General features: G+C 41.6%; 1 protein-coding gene across 5 annotated transcripts in view; it reads right to left on the bottom strand.

Moving 5' to 3' along the window:
* The window catches only part of ZBBX (zinc finger B-box domain containing), a 54,699-nt gene that overhangs the window by 13,989 nt on the left and 19,360 nt on the right, over positions 1–21,350 (bottom strand). For 4 of the 5 annotated variants that reach the window (XM_048863994.2, XM_048863996.2, XM_048863995.2 and 1 more), the window contains 6 exons: positions 13,978–14,145; positions 13,024–13,198; positions 10,223–10,361; positions 9,499–9,638; positions 9,125–9,228; positions 8,649–8,728 (listed from right to left, as the gene is read on the bottom strand). In XM_048863994.2, coding sequence (XP_048719951.2) covers positions 8,649–8,728; positions 9,125–9,228; positions 9,499–9,638; positions 10,223–10,361; positions 13,024–13,198; positions 13,978–14,145 — 806 coding nt within the window. The remainder of the gene's footprint in view (positions 1–8,648; positions 8,729–9,124; positions 9,229–9,498; positions 9,639–10,222; positions 10,362–13,023; positions 13,199–13,977; positions 14,146–21,350) is intronic. The other variant, XM_075132137.1, reaches the window with a different exon arrangement.

Genomic DNA, 21,350 nt, shown 5'->3' with positions numbered 1-21,350 from the left:
AGCAGCAAAAGCATAAAAGGCCCATGCTGCTGTGTGGAAGGGGAAACTGAGGCACACTGCCTCATGGCACTGGTGGTTAAATGCCTAGACACCTACACTTTAACTGTTATTGCTGTCTGCATTCTGTTAGCAACACTACACCCCAACATGTTTTCAGGCACCCAGGGACCAGGAACCCCAAACCTTGCTAGAACACCTATGAATGACATCATACGGTTTAAAGGTACTGAAAGGGAGCGTGACCAGAGACAAACAGGTATTTTACACGTACTGCCTCCACCATGGACAGTGTCTAAGTCTCTGACAGTAAGTTCAGGAGGAGGGTGTGATGTTGCATCCCATAATGCTTTACAGAAATATGTTTATGAGTATAAATATGACATAACTGGAATGTGTTTTATGCTAGATATGCCATGTAACATATCTCTGCAAAGGTTATGATCTACTGGATATATTCATCCTATTTGTATGCATGTATCATTATTGTATTTGAAGTTATTTAATATTGGCTATGTACTTGTTTGATTTTAAGTAGCCTCAGTGAAGCAGTTGGTCAGCTTCTTGAGAAAAGACTATTCTCAATAAGTGCCCAATCAAGGAACACTTAAGCTAACAATGAACTTTGAGAGATGCCAATCCACATCTGAGCTTTCCTGGGAATGTGGTGTCAGCCTGTAAAGAACTGAGTCGTGCATGGACATGTGACTTGCCCATGTGACTCCAAAACTCCATCTTGGAGCTGGATTGTTCACAGGAGAGGGGAAGTGGTTTCCACCCACAAGGGAGAGACTATTTAAGCCCCTGGGGAAACCTCTCCATTTTGTCTTCAGCTGGCTCAGAAGATATTCTTTGGAGTGGAGAGGCTATCTGAAAGAAACCGGAAAAAAGGACAGTAACTACAGGGGCGTGAGTGATTGCTGGCTCCTAGAAGGAGGCTAGTCTGTAAAAGAAGCTTATTGGAACATCTCTGAGGGTGAGATTTCATCTGTAATCACTTTCGTACTGTATTAGGCTTAGACGTGCGTGTTTTATTTAATTTTGTTTGGTAATTTACTTTGTTCTGTCTGTTATTACTCGGAACCACTTAAATCCTACTTTTTGTATTTAATAAAATCACTTTTTACTTATTAATTAACCCAGAGCAAGTATTAATACCTGGGGGGGTGCAAACATCTGTGCATATCTCTGTATCAATGTTATAGAGGACAACAATTTATGAGTTTACCCTACTTAAGCTTTATACAGGGTAAAACGGATTTATTTGGGGTTAGATTCCCAGCTCCCAGTGGAGTCCAGAGTACTGGAGACAGGAGCCTTCTTAAGCTGTTTTCAGTGAAGCCTGCAGCTTGTGGGGAACGTGGTTCAGACTTGGATCTGTGTTTGCAGCAGGCAAGAGTGTCTGGCTCAAACAAGGCAAGGTAATGAAGTCCCAAGCTAGCAGGGAAAACAGGCTTAGAGGTAGTCTAGGCACATCAGGTGGCAGTCCCAAGGGGGTCTCAGTGACCGAACCCGTCTGTCAAGGTTCCTCACCCACTCTGAACTCTAGGGTACAGATGTGGGGACCTGCATGAAAAACCTCCTAAGCTTATCTTTACCAGCTTAGGTCAAAACTTCCCCAAGGTACAAAATATTCCACCCGTTGTCCTTGGACTGGCCGCTACCACCACCAAACTAATACTGGTTACTGGGAAAGAGCTGTTTGGACGCGTCCTTCCCCCCAAAATACTTCCCAAAATCTTGCACCCCACTTCCTGGACAAGGTTTGGTAAAAAGCCTCACCAATTTGCATAGGTGACCACAGACCCAAATCCTTGGATCTGAGAACAATGAAAAAGCATTCAGTTTTTTACAAGAAGACTTTTAATAAAAATATAGAAGTAAATAGAAATAAAGAAATCCCCCCTGTAAAATCAGGATGGTAGATATCTTACAGGGTAATTAGATTCAAAAACATAGAGAACCCCTCTAGGCAAAACCTTAAGTTACAAAAAAGATACACAGACAGAAATAGTTATTCTATTCAGCACAATTCTTTTCTCAGCCATTTAAAGAAATCATAATCTAACACACACCTAGCTAGATTACTTACTAAAAGTTCTAAGATTCCATTCCTGGTCTATCCCCGGCAAAGACCCAGCATACAGACAGACACAGACCCTTTGTTTCTCTCCCTCCTCCCAGCTTTTGAAAATATCTTGTCTCCTCATTGGTCATTTTGGTCAGGTGCCAGCGAGGTTACCTTTAGCTTCTTAACCCTTTACAGGTGAGAGGAGCTTTCCCCTGGCCAGGAGGGATTTCAAAGGCGTTTACCCTTCCCTTTATATTTATGACACGCCCCCCAAATCTCAGCTAGGGTGAAACACTGGCTGGGATTTCTTCCTGGAGCTCTAGGAAAAACAGAGTTAATAAGACACATGCATCTCTAAATATACTACCAAGTACATAAAGACTAACAATATTTTCCACATCTCAAGGACGATTTTAACCAGTTGATTCTGGGAAACTTTCACGGGAGAGTGCATCAGCCACTTTGTTAGAAGCTCCTGAGATGTGTTGGATGTCGAAATCAAAATCTTGGAGAGCTAAACTCCACCGAAGAAGTTTTATGTTAGTTTCCTTGACGGTGTGAAGCCACTTCAGTGCAGCATGGTCGGTTTGCAGGTGGAAACGCCGTCCCCAAACATATGGGCGTAGCTTTTCCAGAGCATAGACAATGGCGTAACATTCTTTTTCAGTGACTGACCAGTTGCTTTCCCTCTCAGACAGTTTTTTGCTGAGAAACACTACAGGGTGGAATTCTTGATCAGGTCCTTTCTGCATTAAAACTGCTCCCACACCACGCTCGGACGCATCTGTGGTTACTAGGAACGGTTTGTCAAAGTCTGGGGCCCTTAGTACAGGGTCAGACATGAGTGTCGCTTTAAGCTTGTTAAAGGCCTTCTGACACTTTTCGGTCCACTGAACAGCATTTGGCTGTTTCTTTTTGGTTAGGTCTGTCAGTGGGGCGGCGATTTGGCTGTAGTGCGGTACAAATCGTCTGTAATAACCGGCCAAGCCTAAGAAGGATTGAACCTGTTTCTTTGACTTTGGGACAGGCCACTTTTGGATAGCATCCACTTTGGCCTGTAGGGGGCTGATAGTTCCTTGACCCACCTGGTGTCCAAGGTAAGTCACTCTGTTTAGGCCTATTTGACACTTCTTAGCCTTAACAGTTAGTCCTGCCTCCCTTATGCGCTCAAGGACTTTTTGTAGATGTTCCAGGTGGTCTGCCCAGGAATCCGAAAATATGGCCACGTCATCAAGGTAGGCGACTGCATATTCTCCGAATCCCGCTAGGAGACCATCTACAAGTCTTTGGAAAGTGGCGGGTGCATTTCGCAGCCCGAAAGGGAGTACATTAAATTCATACAGCCCGAGATGTGTGGTGAAGGCTGACCTTTCCTTGGCAGATTCATCTAGCGGTACCTGCCAGTACCCCTTGGTTAAGTCCAAGGTAGAGATGAACTGGGCCCGTCCCAGTTTCTCTAATAGTTCATCTGTGCGTGGCATTGGATAGTTGTCTGGGCGAGTTACAGCATTTAGCTTACGGTAGTCCACACAAAAACGTATTTCCCCATCTGGTTTGGGAACTAGAACCACTGGAGATGCCCACGCACTTTCAGAGGGGCGGATTACACCCATCTGTAACATATCCTGGATCTCCCGTTCTATAGCAGTTTTAGCTTGAGGAGACACCCGGTAAGGTTGGACCCTAATTGGGTGAGCATTACCTGTGTCAATGGAGTGGTATGCCCGTTCAGTCAGTCCTGGGGTGGCTGAGAACGTTGGCGCGTAGCTAGTGCACAGCTCCTGGATCTGCTGTCGCTGCATACGCCCAAGGGTCATGGAGAGGTTCATCTCTTCCACACCACCAGCACATTTCCCTTCGTAGTAGACACCTTCAGGCCACTCAGCGTCGTCTCCTCCCTGGGCTGTAAACTGACAAACCTTTAATTCTCTGGAATAAAAGGGCTTTAGAGAATTAATATGGTACACCTTAGGCTTTCGGTTGGAGGTGTGGAATGCTATGAGATAATTAACAGCTCCCAGGCGCTCCTGGACCATGAATGGCCCTTCCCACGATGCTTCCATTTTATGGGCCTGGAGCGCCTTTAAGACCATGACCTGGTCTCCTACTTTGAAGGAACGCTCTCTGGCATGTTTATCATACCAGGCTTTTTGCTCATTTTGAGCATCCTGTAAGTTTTCTCTAGCAAGGGCTAAAGAGGTTCGGAGGGTGTTTTGTAGGTTGGTTACAAAGTCCAGAATGTTATTTCCTGGAGAAGGTGTAAATCCCTCCCATTGCTGCTTCACCAACTGCAATGGCCCCTTAACCTCACGGCCATATACAAGTTCAAATGGGGAAAACCCTAAACTGGGATGTGGTACAGCTCTGTAGGCGAAGAGCAACTGCTGCAATACTAGGTCCCAATCATTGGAGTGCTCATTTACGAATTTACGTATCATGGCCCCCAAAGTTCCATAAAACTTCTCCACCATGCCATTTGTTTGATGATGGTAAGGAGTGGCAACCAAGTGATTTACCCCATGAGCTTCCCAAAGGTTTTTCATAGTTCCTGCCAGGAAATTAGTCCCTGCATCTGTGAGGATGGCGGAGGGCCAACCTACCCTGGCAAAAATGTCTGCTAGTGCCTGGCACACACTTTTAGCCCTGGTGTTGCTTAGAGCTACTGCTTCAGGCCATCGGGTGGCAAAATCCATGAAAGTCAGTATGTACTGCTTTCCTCTGGGTGTCTTTTTCGGAAAAGGACCCAGAATATCCACAGCTACTCGCTGAAATGGAACTTCAATGATGGGGAGTGGTTGTAGAGGGGCTTTGACCTGGTCTTGGGGTTTTCCCACTCTTTGGCACACCTCACAAGACTGGACATAGGTAGAAACATCCTTGCCCATTCCCTCCCAGTGGAATGACCCCCCCAAACGGTCTTTGGTCCTGTTCACCCCAGCATGGCCACTAGGGTGATCGTGGGCTAAGCTCAAGAGCTTGGCCCGGTATTTAGTTGGAACTACCAACTGTCTCTGAGGATGCCAGTCTTCCTGGTGTCCACCAGAAAGAGTTTCCTTGTATAAAAGTCCTCTTTCTATAACAAACCTGGATAGATTAGAAGAGCCGAGAGGCGGTGGGTTGCTCTGTGCCGCCGTCCAAGCTCTCTGGAGGCTTTCATCTGCTTCCTGTTCGGTCTGGAACTGTTCCCTTGATGCTGGAGACATCAGTTCCTCATGGGATTGTGGACCTAGGCTTGGTCCCTCTGGAAGCGATATAGGGGATGGAGCTGTTTCTGTTGACTGTGAACTGCTCTCCGCTGGTGCACTATATTGGGATTCAGGCTCCGGCTGATAGAAGTTTCCGGAACAGAGCTAGGCCTCACGGCTTGTTTAGCCTGGCTGCGGGTGACCGTTCCCACCCTCTTGGCCTGCTTCACATGATTGGCCAAGTCTTCCCCCAACAGCATGGGGATGGGATAATCATCATAGACTGCAAAAGTCCACATTCCTGACCAGCCCTTGTACTGGACAGGCAACTTGGCTGTAGGCAAATTGAAAGAGTTGGACTTGAAGGGTTGAATCGTCACTTGGATCTCTGGGTTGATTAAATTGGGGTCCACTAAGGAAGCATGGATAGCTGACACTTGTGCTCCGGTGTCCCTCCACGCGGTGACCTTCTTCCCGCCCACACTCACAGTTTCCCTCCGCTCCAAGGGTATCTGGGAGGTATCTGGGCCTGTGGACCTCTGGTGTGATTCCGGTGCAATGAACTGTAATCTGTTGGGGTTCTTGGGGCAGTTGGCCTTTACATGCCCCAGCTCGTTACATTTAAAACATCGTCCAGCTGACGGGTCACTGGGGCGAGGAGGGTTGCTGGAGAACGGGGTGGTGGGACGATAAGGGGTCTGGAGGGTTCTTTGGGAGGTAGGTGGGGCTTTGGGCAGCCCCCGGGAATAGGGTGTGGTCTGGGGTGGTCCCTTCTGGTCTCCGCTCCATCTGCGACCAGTTTTCTTCTTCTCTGCCACCTCCACCCATCTGGCTCCAATCTCTCCTGCCTCGATTACAGTTTTGGGTTTCCCATCTAGGATGTATCTTTCTATTTCCTCAGGAACACCCTCTAAGAATTGTTCCATTTGCATTAGGAAGGGCAAATTTACTGGAGAGTCAACACTTGCTCCTGATATCCAGGCATCCCAATGTTTCACAATGTGGTAGGCATGTCGGGTAAATGACATGTCTGGTTTCCACCTTAGGGCTCTGAACCTCCGACGAGACTGCTCGGGTGTTATCCCCATTCTGACTCTCGCCTTGGATTTAAACAGTTCATACTTGTTCATGTGTTCTTTAGGCATTTCAGCTGCCACCTCAGCTAAGGGTCCACTGAGCTGCGGCCTCAGCTCTACCATGTATTGGTCAGTAGAGATGTTGTACCCAAGGCAGGCCCTTTTGAAGTTTTCTAGGAAGGCCTCAGTATCATCACCTGCCTTGTAGGTGGGGAACTTTCTGGGATGGGAAGTGGTACTTGGAGAAGGATTGCTAGGGTTTGTTGGGATATTCCGCTGAGCCTTTATCTTCTCCACCTCCTCCACATGCTTCCTCTCTTTTTCCTTCTCCTCCAGTTCTTTGGCCCTTGCTTCCATTTCTTTGTCCCTTGCTTCCATTTTCAGCCGCATGAGTTCTATCTGTCTTTCATGTTCCCTTTGTTTTTCCGCAGCCTGAAATCTGGCTAGTTCCAGCTTTTGTCGAGCCGTGGATTTTGTCATTCTAACCTCTCTGTTTTTAACTAACTTTACACCCAAGGTTTAGAAATAAACAACCAAAACTTGGCTGTAAAATTTTGCTGTGCTGGAATAGAATACCTATTCTCTGATAGTGATTGTCAGCCTACAGAAAAAGACAATTCCCTTGTCTCTGCTCTGGACCCAAATCAAAGCAAAAAACCTCCAACTACTTGGAAACCTGCTTACCAGCACCCAAAGGAAAAAAAAATTCCTTTTCAAACCTGTGCTCCTTGTAAAACAAAAAAATCAAAATCCTAAAAAAAAAACCTTGCCACTTTTGTCTCCAGGCAAATGGGTAGAACACACACACCCTATTTACTTTTAGGAAGAAAAGAAAAAAAAACTCTGGGTTGGAAGACTGTGAATTTCCCTGCAGGAGTTAAGTACCCTGCCTCCAGGCAAAGAAAACCTGCAATTCACAAAGATAATCCCCTTTTGTCTCGGCTTGGCCACAAAGCAGAGAAAAACCAAGCTGCTTTCAGTTTCAGCTGCTTTCTGGACTTCCTTTCCAAAGGAAAAAAAAAATTTCCTTTTTAAAATCTGTATTTCTAGTTCAAAAAATCTCAACTGGATCTCAAAATGATTTCAGGGTAATCCCACCACTATGCCACCATGTCAAGGTTCCTCCCCCACTCTGAACTCTAGGGTACAGATGTGGGGACCTGCATGAAAAACCTCCTAAGCTTATCTTTACCAGCTTAGGTCAAAACTTCCCCAAGGTACAAAATATTCCACCCGTTGTCCTTGGACTGGCCGCTACCACCACCAAACTAATACTGGTTACTGGGGAAGAGCTGTTTGGACGCGTCCTTCCCCCCAAAATACTTCCCAAAACCTTGCACCCCACTTCCTGGACAAGGTTTGGTAAAAAGCCTCACCAATTTGCATAGGTGACCACAGACCCAAATCCTTGGATCTGAGAACAATGAAAAAAGCATTCAGTTTTTTACAAGAAGACTTTTAATAAAAAAATAGAAGTAAATAGAAATAAAGAAATCCCCCCTGTAAAATCAGGATGGTAGATATCTTACAGGGTAATTAGATTCAAAAACATAGAGAACCCCTCTAGGCAAAACCTTAAGTTACAAAAAAGATACACAGAAATAGTTATTCTATTCAGCACAATTCTTTTCTCAGCCATTTAAAGAAATCATAATCTAACACACACCTAGCTAGATTACTTACTAAAAGTTCTAAGATTCCATTCCTGGTCTATCCCCGGCAAAGACCCAGCATACAGACAGACACAGACCCTTTGTTTCTCTCCTTCCTCCCAGCTTTTGAAAATATCTTGTCTCCTCATTGGTCATTTTGGTCAGGTGCCAGCGAGGTTACCTTTAGCTTCTTAACCCTTTACAGGTGAGAGGAGCTTTCCCCTGGCCAGGAGGGATTTCAAAGGCGTTTACCCTTCCCTTTATATTTATGACACCGTCATAAACAGATCCACAGTATAGGCTATCTTTATGCTTGTTGCCCTCTAGATGGTCTGGGACTCATGGCACTGATTCAGCCACTCCAAAGAGTGGTTGGAGAACTGAAGCAGCAGTCTCAATGGAAAGCACTGCCTTTTAAAATTTATTTCACATAACAAATATTCATATTCAGGCTCTTATGGCCTGGACTGGGTTTTTATAGAAAAATATTTTCTTCCACTCAAAAAAATATACAACAAACACTTTACCAATGAGGTTCATAGTATTATACCATACTGTTATGGCAAAATATTTGCTGAACTATGATATGTCAGTCATTACAGATCACTGGTTCAGCTCCTGGAAAGTAATGAAATCACAAACTACCCTATCATATTGTTCCATTTACCTTTGTTCATTTCTCAGTTTAGTGGATCCAACTTCCATCGCTATAGAGTTGCATGATTCATCTAGGTCCTCTTCACAAGACTAATTAAAAAATACACACACAGAGGGAGAGGGAGAGAGAGATTAGCTAAACAGTTCAAAAATATATCACCACAGTGAGTGAAAAACCGGACAGATTACTTTTGTGTGACCTCTGTACAGTTGGAGCCATCAGAGGAGAAATACTAGGAACATTTATTTACTTTTGGAAAACTGAACTTTCTATGGATGGACTGTAATCATTAACAATATACCAAAACAAGTACTTTAATTATATTTCTGATGATCTACAGTATCCCATTTAAGTTTGAAGTCTAGCCAACTCAATTTTCTGTTTAGCTCTTACTAATTTGAAAATTTAATTGCTCAATTTGTTTAAAGGATACAGGATAATTAAAGTGAACCATTTGCACTTTACTGTAAGAAACATATACTTACATCACTGAGTACCTCAATTTTCAAAGCAGACCCAAGGTTCTCAGGAACCGCGTAAGACTCTTCTGCTCTAAAGAGAGCTGTCCAATATTTTTTCATATCTTCAACTGGGAAATACAATTAGAGTAGTGCATTCACTTTTATTTTAATTTTTAAAATATTTTTATGTATTAAGTTACTGGGTTGGGGTTTTTTGGAGAGTGGGGGGGAGGCCATTTTGTTATTTTAACCACCATAAGTTTCCTTTGTTTCCTGACTAACCACATACATCTTCAGGAAAGAACAATCTACTTGCAGTTGTTCAGTGAATATGGATATGAGAAAGAATTGTAAGGAACTAAGATTTAATAGACTCAACTAATAGAAGTCCAACAAACCTATTAAATAATCATCATCATCATCATCTCCTCCTCCTCCTCTTTCTCCTCCACTCAGAGCATCATCAGGTACATTCATCAGTTCATGCTTAGGTCTGAATTCATCTGCTTGAATACCAGATATTTGATTAACTGGCATTCTTAAAACAAGAAGAAAAATAGGAGTTAAGTCTTTAAAAGTTACAGTATTATTACTATCACTCTCATACTATTACAGTGAACACTGACACTTCTTACAGACACTGAAGTTTGGGCCTCATCATGCAGAGCTGCTTGTGAGAAAGGCTGAACACCCATGGCTTCCATTGACTTCTGTAAGCATTGATGGTACTTAGTACATCCCAGAAACAGGGGATAACAAAATTATTGCACACCCTATATGCTTCAGATAATGTATTCTTACAGTAGTAAGCGCCATAAGAGTGAGCTGAAACTCCTATACTTTTTTGTTAATAATACCATCAAGTTCTACAAGAGGTTGTTATTTTTGTATTGACATTGAAGAAAATCTCTCTAAAATAATTCCAAAATAACAATTCATCAAAATATGGACATAATTAGTAATTTATTGTACAGGAAAACAAACAACACAATCATCTCATTTAAATTTTCCAATATTGAATATGTTCTCAAATATTCAGATAAAATTGCTTTAGATTGCTCATATTAACAAATGCATCTATTTCTGCATTCTTTTATTAGCAGTGTGTAATTGAATGACTACCTTCTATGCTTCTTAAGCCACAGTTTCTCCATATAGTTCAGGCTTTCTTCTTTGAATTCAATTTTAACAGGTTTTCTCAAAATTGTGAGATGGGTCTGTACCTCACAAACTCCCATGGATTCTATAAGTATAAATAGAACTGTAACATATATCATTAAAATATGTTAACAATATGCTTTCCTTTTTTAAACTATAAAATTCATTTTAATTAATAGTACATCAATAGTCTATGCTTGGTTTAGATGTTTGCTTATTCATGAAATTTAAAAAGGTTAATCTCATATTATTCATATTCTGTTGAGAGAGTTATCTGGAACTTGTGGCCCATATGAAAAGTGAGTTTACAATCTAATTTGGATTGATTGGATTTGTCTGAAAAAAATTCATACTCTCTCTCTCTTAGGGCTAAATCATCATACCCTGGGCGAAAACAGGCTTTAAACTGAAGATTTATTCAGAGTTGGATAGCTGACATCAGCTGACTTCTTCTTCTGCTCCTTAATTGGTAGCAAACAAATTGGAAGTTAAAAGGATATATGTAAAGATTCCACTGACAAGCAGTAAAGAAGAACTGTACAGTTAAGTTTTTCTCGTGCCTAATAAAAGACAAGGAACTAACTGTTTAAGACAATGATATATCCTTCAAGATATGTGCATTATCTGTACTATGTAAGCTTGCTAATTAATTCTGATGGTCATGTACTTGGAGGTCTGAGACTTCAAAAACAGATTTACATGGGATAACTGAGTGTCCAGATTGATCTGTAAGACCCCAAACTTGCACACACTTATGTCTTACTTTTATGCATTGAAAGCAACTGGGCTGCTCAGATGCATAAAGTTAAGCTCATACACATTTGCAGGATCAAAACCCATAGATTTCCAAATAAAAACCCCAAATCATAGGAAAAGGTATTAGTAAAAGTGCAAGATTATTCTAAATGTATCAAGTAGCAAGCCATTTATACTTCAGAAAAAGAGAAGACAGCAAACTGTCATCCATATACTAGTGGAGATACAGAATATCCTGCACAAATCCAAGGAGACAAGATTTTGTTTCATGGTTCATGATTAAGAGACCACATCTCTTCATAGGGAAGGAGTCAACCTGATACTCAGAGATTGATGCGGATACTCAGCTATGAGAGAAAAAGAAAATGCACTAAGATGTAATGTACATAATCCTGAGGCATGTGCATTGCTCACCTCAATAAACAGGCAGTAATCTTTAGACTTTGAATTTACAGTATAGAAATCTCAGGTGAAAGCAAGAGACCCAAGACCGGAGAGGTATATGACAGAAATGCTTTGAACTCTTAGCAAGTACCTTTGATCTGAATATCTGAAAAATCTGTGGCAGCTAAATCTTATTAAATTATTTTTACAGATTTCACTGAAGAACAGCGGTTAAATGACTTGCCCAGGGTCACAGAATCAGAAATAGAACTCTGGTCCCCTGCACCACCAGTAAACAACACTGTCTGTATACTATTCCACTATTCTAAATAATAGAGAGAATACTTCAAGGAAAATATATTCACTTCCTAGAGAATATTATCTTCACCAACAGTGTCTTAGAAACAATTCCAAATACTTACGTCCCTGTTTGCAATGTACATAAAAAGGCTATAATATTCCAACAATATAATGCAGCCTACCTGAGCAAACTGAAGTTATAGACACAGATTAACCAGCATTCAGAGTGCTTCAATGTACAAACAAAGGCACTAATATTCATTTGGTGTGTCTCACATAGTGTATACTTGAGGAACACCATATAACCATCACAATAATAGTACGAAAAAAAAAAACACACAGTAACATTTGAAAAATATTCCAGAAAGTACAGACTTGCTAGCAGTATGTAAATGAGCTGTTTACTTATTTATGTACTGTTCTGTGCAGCACTCCATTCTGGTCTTCATTTGGTTCTAGGGAGCCCAGCATCAGTTTCCCTTCGTGCCAGAGCTCCTCAGTAAGTCCAGCAAGGCCTTTGTCACATACCAATGCTCCTTCTTAAGGACTAGTTTATCAATGTACAATCTGCTCAAATACAGCCTCTTTCATCCCAGACTACCAAAAGGTACATCCTTCCTTTCCTCCTCCTACTGCAGCTTCAAATAAAGTCTGTTTCTGAGGTCTTTCACTTGGCACACGCCCCTCCTTTGTGAGGTTTGTCTAACACAGCTACTTTCTTATTCTCTCTCCTGTCAGAGTGCTCTGGATTACTCAGGCTTGTTTTCTTAAAACCTGTGCTCTCTGGATTCTGGGCCACACCTCCAGAAGGCTTCCCCAATTACTTCCCTCAGCAACCCTTTCAGCAGCTCAGCCCCAGCTTGAACAGTTCCTCCCTGCCTTTTTGTCCACTCTTCCCGGTCTTATAGAGCCTAGGGACCTTCCACTTCAATCAATCAGCAGCAGTTAATCAGCCAGAAGCCTCCTCTTTCAGTTAATTGGGCATCAAGGAATCAGTCACACTTTCACCCTCTGACACACATTTTATCAATCTATTTGACATATTGTTAAATCAGTGCAATGGGTGGAAAGGAAAAGATTTACTATCTAAGAAAGAGGCATACAGTTTGTGTCATGAACTATGTCACCTTCCAGTAGCACGGTAATCAGCTGGAAACTTAGAAATGGTCATTTTAATAAAAAAATTATGAATTCATACATTACTAGTTGATACTGTAAAGGCTGATATATGTTCATCAGTACATAAGCCTTGAGAATATGCACTATTGATCAAAATGGGTTCAGTTTTCTTTTTAAAAATGTATTTAGCAGAAGCTAATTCCTACCTGGTTGAGCCTCATCAGAGTTCTGTTCCTTTGTGTATTCATGACTTCCATTTCTCCATTGAGTTAAAGCTTCTTGAAAGGACTCTGCAGATTCTTCCTCATCAAAAGTACCATACAGTAATAACCCACCATTCTGATTCTCAAAAACTGCCCCTGTTGGTACTGTGGAAACTTCCTGAATCAATTTCAGGAAAGTGATCAATCAAATATGTCCTAATGGCAACTGTCTTCCCCACCACACACACAAATACCTGATGACAAAGGATTAATGGTTTCACATCTTAACTGCTGAAGGGATTCAGTTCTTTGATGTGGTCCCCTTTCTTATGCACTACATTTGGGTTAAACTGTGATCAAGATAATTCAAGGCTATTTTCGGAAATCGCTCCTTTTAGCCAGATTGAATTGAGATGCCCCATCAACAGAGCTCTAAGCCAGACTACTAAACAAATGCATGAAGGGATGCAGACTTACAGCCATAGAGTTTAAGGCCAGAAGGGACCACCAGATCATCCAGCCTGACTCAGTGTATATCACAGGCCACACGCATACTAAATTCAACTAGGAATGAAAGCAATTTCTAAATTATCACTACTATTAAGTAGTACTATTAAGGCCATTCATATATTAGTGATAAGTATAAAATAGTTTATTATTAAAAGAAAATAGTTAATTCTAATGCTACAGATGTAATCTGCCAAAAGTCCAATAGAATCAGGGCTTGTTTAATTACAAGCAAAGCAGTAGCAATCTGAGGTCCTGCATCTCAGACGGACCACATGCACAGATATGGATCAGAGGGGTGGATCAAATGGATAGCCTGATCTGACTTTTGGCAATTTGTGGCACCAGAAATCACAGGACCAATACACTTTAAGGAATTATGAGTGTAAAAATTGAATTTTCTGTTGTTTTACAGGAACACACACAGCTCACAGAAATTCTTCAGCCTACCTCAGCATTGCCTGTTGACATTAGCAGAGATGAAGAAATGTCTGACATGAACTGATTCTTGCTATTTGCTTTCTTCTGTTCATGATTCTCTTTGGATTCATCAGGATTAAAGTATTTCATGAATTGATGGGTAGCTTCTAATTTTCCAACTGATACACGGGTTTTTGCCTACAAACAATACAGATCACCAGATTAATTCAAAATAAACACACACACTTTCCACTAAACAATGCTCAAATTACAGAGGCAAAAACAAAGAAACAGAGCAGAATACAGAATGATGGTGGACTGAACACATCCTATCTTCAACAATCTGAATCAAACCGAATATCCACATCAGACAGGAATGTAAGAGACTACCAGATTATTTAATGAATATGGGAGATAATCTACAAGTGCATGTCATTTGTTAAAAGAACTTTATAATCAACATGCTATAAAATTTGTAACTAAGGAAGATCAATCAGATATTGGTTAGATTTTGTCTTCTTTAAAACTGCAGCTGGAGAGACCCGTAAGAGATTAAGCTGATTTAAGTAGCTCAAAGAAATTCCAAACAAAGGCTGGAAGTAGCAGGTCAAAGGCTGGAAATAGTTCTTAGATGACAACACCAATTTTTAATCACATTGTTGTTTGCATTGTTGTTGTAGCTGTGTTGGTCCCAGAATATTAGAGATACCAGGTGGGTGAAATATTATCTTTTATTGAACCAACTTCTGTTGATGAAAGACTTAAGCTTTCTCCAACAGAAGCTGGTCCAATAAAAGATATTACCTCACCCACCTGATCTCTCTAATTCCATTGCCACTTTCTTTTATTCCTCTGCAACTTATGTTAGTATAAAGCAAACTGCTCCATAAATTTCATCTTATGAGGTTCTAATTGCCCATACTTGAATAATTACCTCAATGAGAAAAGGTAAAACCAAAGAGAATAGAAAAAAGAATGCAAATCTCCTCTCTCCATTTGTCCTGTGGAAATATTTTGTTTCAGAGCCACATTTAGGATCTAGAAAATACAGTGGACATAAAGTGCTAAGTAGAAATACGTATGATGCCACAAAGGTCCCTGTGTTTCCTTCCTATGTAAAAATATGCATAGAAGAAAAAGCTAATAAGAATACTCCTTGGGTCTCAGAACAAGCAAGAATGCACACAGGAAGAGTGGCCAGAAAAAGCTGAAGAACACAGAGATCCATTGTAAACCTAGGCCCAATCACTTTGGCTCTGTGACTTCATCCACTCCAGGGAACTCCCTCTAGCCCCATCTACCTATGACAATACAGTTGATCTAGTATCCTTGCTGTCACTGGCTTGCACCTCCCATACCATATTCTACGACCTTCCAACAAGTATGCAAGAAGAGTTAATGTTGCTTCAAGCTACATTCGCTTTTTGCCATTTTGACTGCATATATTCTACTCAGATTCTTATCCCATAATTCTCAGCATGATATGGTGGGGGATACATTTTCCCAGGGGAAATATACTACTTTGTTGTGTCCCCTAGTTCTGATTCCCCACAACTACTGGCAACAATCCATGTCGGCAAAAGATCGCTAAAATACTTGGAGACCAGAAGCCACATATTTAGAGAGAAGCAGGAGACCTTCTCTACATATTTGCATTTCCTCTTGGCAGGGTTCCTTAAGGCATTTTATGCTCATTTGCGTCCCTCCAGAGGTAAAGTATAAGGCCAAAGAAAATGAGTTTGGTGCTCTCTAGTCACTTTCTATTTGATTTTTGACCATAGCATTCAGGTGAAACTCAGCAAGACTAGTTTTAGAGTAACAGTCGTGTTAGTCTGTATTCGCAAAAAGAAAAGGAGTACTTGTGGCACCTTAGAGACTAACCAATTTATTTGAGCATAAGCTTTCGTGAGCTACAGCTCACTTCATCGGATGCATACTGTGGAAAGTGTAGAAGATCTTTTTATATACACAATATTCCCTGCTCAAGAGATAGTAGCATGTGGAAGCAAGTGAAGCAACTGACTGTATTGTTTGTGGCTCTAAATGGTACTATAACACATTTATATATGTCTATCACAAATATTTGTAAAACTGCCACCTAGAGTTCTATCTATACATTTTACACAGCATTACTCTCTTGATTTGGCATTTTGCTCATTTGTTTTGGAATTAATTCTATTTAACTGATTTCAAAGAGAATACTCGGATAAACGTACTGGACTGTTTCCTATATTATTATAGTTCCTAGCAAGTGATTTTAGATGCTCTCTGAGTTTCCTCTGCCTTGCTAACTAAACAAGATAAGATTATGGTGAAACATTCCAATTAGGGGGTAGGATTTTGAAAAATACTGAAGTGATTTCAGAGTACAAGTCCCATCAACTTTCAGTGGAACTTGTGCTTTCAAAAATCCCATCCATGATCCTTTCTAAACTTTGTATGATATGTAACTGCCTGTTTCCACACCAATTTGTTGAATTTTGAATTAATAAGAATTGTATCTTAAATGCATAAAATGATCTGGAAAATAATAAAAATGGGTTATATTCACAGGTTTTACTGTCACAATCTCAACCTATAGAATCTACTGCAAACTGTCATCATACTAAGAAGATAAAAAACCACCTCCAATCATCTATTTAAAAAGAAAACAATTAAAAATGAGCATTTTTATTATGATACTTGTTTTTATACTAACTTCAGGGCAGATCCGCAGGTGGTATAAATTAATTACTTCAGTGAGGCTCTTACAATTTACAACAGCTGAGGATCTGTCCCTTCCTTTCAAAAGAAAATTTTGACACTGCCACTGATTTTTAAAATCAGGGTTCAAGTATTATTCAGAATGTGTCTATATGAATATTTCCTTCCCACCCCCTCACAAAGACTGTTTCACTGGGCTTTCTAAATGTATTTTTAAAACATGAAGATCAATAACACTTAAGTATTTAGGATGATGGCAGGCTGTCAATCTTTTGGACTAATAGAAACTCAATTATTTTGGCACAAATGTCAGAAAGTTATTTTAATGTGAAAGCATTCCAGATAACAATGTCATAAAGATGATAGCAGCAGATCCAACCTACTTCCATTCCTCAAATGTAATGTATCTTGATTGCCAAGGACTTTCCTGAACCCCATTAAGGCCTAGGACTGTAGAAGCAGCAACTAAGGCCACAGTTGGATTTTCAATTTTCTCCTTTATCACATTAAAAATAAACGTATTCCTGCCATCTCATACATGCTGAACAGTTGAGACTGGATGTACAGCTACTTACTTGTTTTCCGAAGCCTTAGAGGCACACTAAATAGATGCTCTAGCACATATCAATACATTCAGTGTTAGGCTTCGTAGATTAGCTAACACTTTCCCAGAATTTAGCAAACATCATTTTATGTCGTTAGCTTAATTCTCACTGCCTTGCATTTCCCATTTTGTGCTGTACTTTTCCTTTGCCTACACAGCTGACACGAAGATTCTTTCTTCCTCGCCCTCTTGCAATACATCTGTTCGCATGCTTTGCTAGATGTTTGCAAGAGTATATACTAAAAGGCAAAGTTACTATCTATAACTGTTTAGGTATTTGCTTCCAGAGATCAATCATTATGGGGATTTGGAGTCCTAGTACCAGGAGCTCTGAGCTGTCTAGAAGGGCAGTCCCTGTTGAGGCCACATAAGTGTTTCTTACTTTGACTGTTCAGATCCCATACAATTCTCCCCCAAGGAGTTCAGTCACAAATTTAATTAATGCATTATTTTTTTAATGAGCACCATCAGCATGGAAGCATGTTCTCTGGAATAGTGGTCAAAGCATCAAGGGGCATATGAATCTTTAGCGCATCTGGCACAAATATCTTGCAACGCCAGCTACATCAGTGCCATGCAAACACCTGTTCTCACTTTCAGGTGACACTGTAAACAAGAAGTGGGAAGTATTATCTCCTGCAAATGTAAAGAAACTTGTTTGTCTGAGTGATTGGTGGAACAAGAAGTAGGACTAAGTAGGCGCTAAAGTTTTACGTTGTTTTATTTTTGAATGTGGTTATTTTTTGTACTTAATTCAACATTTGTAAGTTCACCTTTCATAATAAAGAGATTGCACTACAGTACTTGTAAAAGTGAACTGAAAAATAGTATTTTATTTTTACAATGTAAATACTTTTAATAAAAAATAATTATAAAGTGAGCACTGTACACTTTGTATTCTGTGCTGTAACTGAAATCAATATATTTGAAAAATGTGGGAAACATCCAAAATATTTATATCAATAGTATTCTATTAATGTTTAACAGCGCAATTAATCATGATTTTTTTTTAAATTGCTTGACAGCCCTAGTTTCTGCTATATAAAGGGAAAAGAAAATATGATGGCATATACCCTGTTCAGGAAAGAGGGCTCTGACCTGCTGCCTCCAGGTCGCCAGCTGCTAGCCCTCTGGCAGCTGTGTACAGGGGGAGATGTGACCTTAAGAGCTTCCCAGTTTCAGCTGGCTTAACCAATTCAGTGTACCCCAACTCACTATGGTTATATTTTGTATATTAAAAGTGTCATGTAAGGTATCATTGGAAAACTAATAAAACTCACTGATATTAACATTCTTGCATGATGTACGTATGTGGCGTATACAAGAAGTTATTAAGAGGACCTTGTGCAGTAACAACAGTTCTTCGAGATGTGTCCCTATGAGTGCTCCACTGTAGGTGCACTTGCGTCATTGCGCTGCTGTTCAGAGAACTTTGATAGGCGTGTCCATTCGGCCTGCACACATGCTGTCCCCTACTCATGCCCTGCCATGAGGCTAACCAGCATGTGCGGGCGAACCCCCACTCAGTTCCTTCTCTACCACAGAGTCCTTGACAAGAACTCCGAAGTAGAGGGGAGGAGGGTGGGATATGGAGCACTCATAGGGACACACATCTCAAAGAACCATTGTTACTGCAAAAGGTGAATAACTTTCTCTTTTTCTTTGAGTAACATCCCTCTGGATGCTCCACTGTAGGCAACTCCGAGCAGTATCCCCATTGCAGGGCCAGAGCTTCAGAGTCAAGTCTTTGGATGACAATACCGTAAAGCCAAAGATAGCATCGGAGGCAGAGTCCCCGGTAATCACATAATGTTCTGCAAAGGTATACTCAGATGCCCAGGTTTCAGCCCTGAAAATTTTCAAGATAAGGACGTTCTTGAGGAAGGCAACAGAGGAGGAAAACGACCTCATGGAGTGCATGCTGTGAACCTGATAGCAGTGTTTGATACAGTTCAAGACCCATTTGGAGAGTCTCTGAGCCAATATTGCTGCACCTTTAGACGTTTTCATAATGGATAAGAAAAGCTTAGATTTCCTAAAGCCTTCATCCTGTCCACGTAAAGGGCCAAACGTCTCCTAATGTCTAGTGTGTGCAGTATAGCCTCACTGTGATAACAGGGTAAAAGGCCAGGAGGTGAATCAGTTGGTTTATGTGAACAGACTAAGCCACCTTGAGGATGATCTTCGGGTGCAGTTCGAGTAACCTTGTCCGGAAAGCATACTGTATGACAGGGTGTGCCATTAATGCCACTACCTCCCCAATTCTCTTCACTGAGGTGATCACCACTAGGAATGCTGTCTTCATGGACAGGGTTGTGAGTGAACAGATGGCCATAGGTTCAAAGGGTGGCCTAGTCAGGTTTTTTAGTACTAAGTTTAGGTCCCATGACTGGGGGGGTTGGGGTGGGGGGAAAGACATCTGGATTGGAGAAAAAGGTTTACTACATCCTTGAGGAATCACTGTGTAGTGGGGAGTGAGAGCACTGAATCTCTATTTGTTGAGGGAAGACTGCTATGGCCAGCAGGTGAATTTTGAGTGAATTAAGGGATAATCCTGATTTCTTGAGATTCAATATATACTCTAGGGCAGCGTTTCCCAAATTTGGGATGCCGCTTGTGCAGGGAAAGCCCCTGGTGGGCCGGGCCGGTTTGTTTACCTGCCGCGTCCGCAGGTTCAGCCAATCGCGGCTCCCAGTGGCTGCGGTTTGCTGTGCCCAGCCAATGGGGGCTACGGGAAGCTTTAGTGCTTCTGCACAAAGGAAAGGCTATCTGGCATGACCATGACAATTTGTGTAGTAAATGAATGCTATGTTATCTGTAAGGATCCTTGTGTGTACACCTCTGATCAATGGAAGGAAACGAGCACGTGTTCCTCACCGCTCTGAATTTGAGGAAGTCGATATGAACATGCCTTTATGGGTAACCATTTGCCTTGTTGGTGAGGTTGTTGAGATGTGCTCCCCATCCTAAGAGGGATGCATTGGTGATGAGGAGTAGTGACGGAGAGGGCTGTGCAAACGGAATCCCCATGTACAGTGGGTACTTCTACCAGTTCAAGGATTGTTTGACCTTGGTGGGTAACAATAGGGGGGTTTTTTAGACTGTCTCTGTTCGACCTGTACACTGAGCTGAACCACAACTGGAGACACCTCATGTGTAATCTGGCCTGAGCTATCACAAACGTGCCCACAGCCATATGCCCCAGAAGTTGAAGGTAGCATTTGGCTAATATTTGAGGGCTGGTCTGCACTGTCTCTGTGGACAGATTGAGGAATCTATGTTGTGGGAGGAGCACTCTCACTCGAAGAGAGTTGAGACCAGCTCCTGTGAACTCTAATCTTTGTACTGGGGTTAATGTCGATTTTTGGACATTGATTTGTAGGCCCAGGCTTCTGAATAAGTCCACAGTCACATGGGTAACCTGTAGGGCTTTGAAGGAATGAGCCCTGAGGAGGCAGACGTCCAAATAGGGGTAGATCATGATCCCCTGGGAACAAAGGTGAGATGCCATTACTGAGAGGACCTTGGAGAATACTCTGGGTGCCAATGATAGCCTGAAGGGGAGTACTCTGTATTGGTAGTGGTACTGTCCTAAGATAAATCTGAGGAACTGTCTGTGGGAAAGTAATATGGAAATATAGAAATAAGCATCCTGAAGCTCGAGGGCCGAAAATCAGTCTCCCTGTTCCACAGCTGGAATAATCAATGCTAGAGTGACCATCTTGAATTTTTGAGCCTTGACAAACTTGTTGAGTGCTCCGAGGTCCACTATGGGTCTCCAACCCCCCTTTTCTTGATATGGGGAAGTAGCGAGAGTAAAAACCTTTCCTTCATACTTGCTGAGGTACTGGTTTTATGGCTTCTACACAGAGGAGGCGATCTATCTGTTGTCACAATAAACTCTCATGAGAAGCGTCCCTGGAGAGGGATGCGAAGGGTGTTGTGGAGGAAGGGTGGGTGGGCAGGGAGGTGAAATGAATGGGATACCCATTACAGATGATGATTTCTAGCACTCATTTGTCAAATGTTATCCCATTCCCAGGTGCAGTGGAACAGAACAAGGCATTATCCAAAGGGATGCAAAAGGTTGGTCAGC

This window comes from Caretta caretta, chromosome 9 (assembly GCF_965140235.1).
Source record: "Caretta caretta isolate rCarCar2 chromosome 9, rCarCar1.hap1, whole genome shotgun sequence".
Classification (NCBI taxonomy): domain Eukaryota; kingdom Metazoa; phylum Chordata; order Testudines; family Cheloniidae; genus Caretta; species Caretta caretta.
This window is presented reverse-complemented; position numbering and strand designations above follow the sequence as displayed.